The sequence below is a fragment of the Tupaia chinensis genome, unplaced genomic scaffold, assembly GCF_000334495.1.
Source record: "Tupaia chinensis unplaced genomic scaffold, TupChi_1.0 Scaffold000286_1, whole genome shotgun sequence".
Taxonomy (NCBI): Eukaryota; Metazoa; Chordata; class Mammalia; order Scandentia; family Tupaiidae; genus Tupaia; species Tupaia belangeri.
The window spans coordinates 410,393-411,748 of NW_006159770.1; the positions used below are offsets into that span (position 1 = coordinate 410,393).

Here is a 1,356-nt window from a genome sequence, read left to right on the forward strand (position 1 = left end):
TTCCCGGGGGGCTGTCCCAGCAGGTTTCTGGCCTCAATCACTAGAGGCTGCTGCCCTTCTCCACCCCCCCTCCCCACTGTGACAAGCAACACCTCTCCAGGAACTGCTGTTGGGACGAGGCCAGCTGTGAGAACCAGAACCACCGTAAGGGCCCCTCCAACCCAACGGCGGCTGGACAGACACTTGAGTGCTCACTGCGCCTGCCCCCAGGACCCCGGATGAGACAACACTCGCGACATCCCATCCATGGGGAGGCAGGCAGTGCGGGCTCGCTGGCAAGATTCAAACCCAGTCCACCTGACGGAAGGGCTTGCTCAACACAGCCTCCACTGCCTCCTCACCAGCCCAGACCCGACCCAGTCCCTCATCCCCGCTGCTTGACACAGTGGCACACGCTGGGCAGGAATGTGTTTTTCAAAAACGGCCTCTTTAGACAGCACAAGCGACGCTGCCAGCCAGCCCATGGTGTGTGGCACGTGTGGCGGGCGCTGGCACGCAGGGCACACGCACCACACAGGACTACACAGGGCGTGCACACAGCAGCTGCTGTGTCCGTCGGGCCACATCTGACAGACAGGGAGGGCCCTTCCAGAAACATCTGGCCTTCCAGGCAGGCGGTGAGTGGCAGGTTCGTCCCAGCACCCGCCCCCCCCTGCCGAGGCCCCCACCTTCTCGCCGCTGCACGCGCTGTTCCTCCCCGCAGGGAGGCCCTTCCTCGCACTCTCCATGCCAGTCCCCCTCAGCCCTCGGCCCAACAGGCCTCCGCGCCAGTCGCCGGTTCGCTGCGGCCAGGGTCCCCTCCATCACCACGCGATTGTGACCGATGGCCGCCGTCTTTGTTTCGGGGGCACCCCGCTGCAGGCCGGGCCTGAGCCGAGGCGCCCGCCGGGGCACCCCGCCACGCAGGGCCAGGGAGCGGGGAGCAAGGCCGGGGCAGGCTGGGGACCCCAGACGGGGCTGGAGCGCAGGGGCCTGGGGAGGGCAGGGGAGAGAGCACGGGCAGGGCAGGGCAGGGCAGGGCAGGGCAGGGCGCGGAGACCGGACGGCACGAGGGGCGGGCCTGGGGAGCCGGGGACCAGGCCGAGGGGCTTAGGAGAGGAACTGAGGCTCTGGGGGTGAGGGCAAGAGACGAGAGACTTTGGGGCGACTAACGGGGAAGCGCTGCGAGGCCAGAGGGACTGAAGGGAAGACGAGCGACTTGGGGGAAGTCCGGACAGAGCGAGACCTGGGGGTGGGGAGCGGAACGAGACGGGGGCGACAGGAGCCCCGGGGAGGAGAAGGGCCCCAAGGAGCCAAGACGCGGGCGGAGGGCCGGAGAGAAAGGCCCGCGGACGGACGGGAGCCCGGGGGCCCCCA

At 68.9% G+C, this 1,356-nt stretch overlaps 1 protein-coding gene across 2 annotated transcripts in view; it reads right to left on the reverse strand.

Annotated features, from left to right (window-relative positions):
- Window positions 1-1,356, reverse strand: part of PPP6R1 (protein phosphatase 6 regulatory subunit 1) — a gene marked incomplete at its 3' end in the record, with an annotated part of 27,924 nt that overhangs the window by 25,713 nt on the left and 855 nt on the right. Inside the window, 1 exon segment of one of the 2 annotated variants that reach the window (XM_027772592.1) lies at window positions 669-858. Coding sequence (XP_027628393.1) covers window positions 669-728 — 60 coding nt within the window. 2 annotated transcript variants of the gene reach the window in all.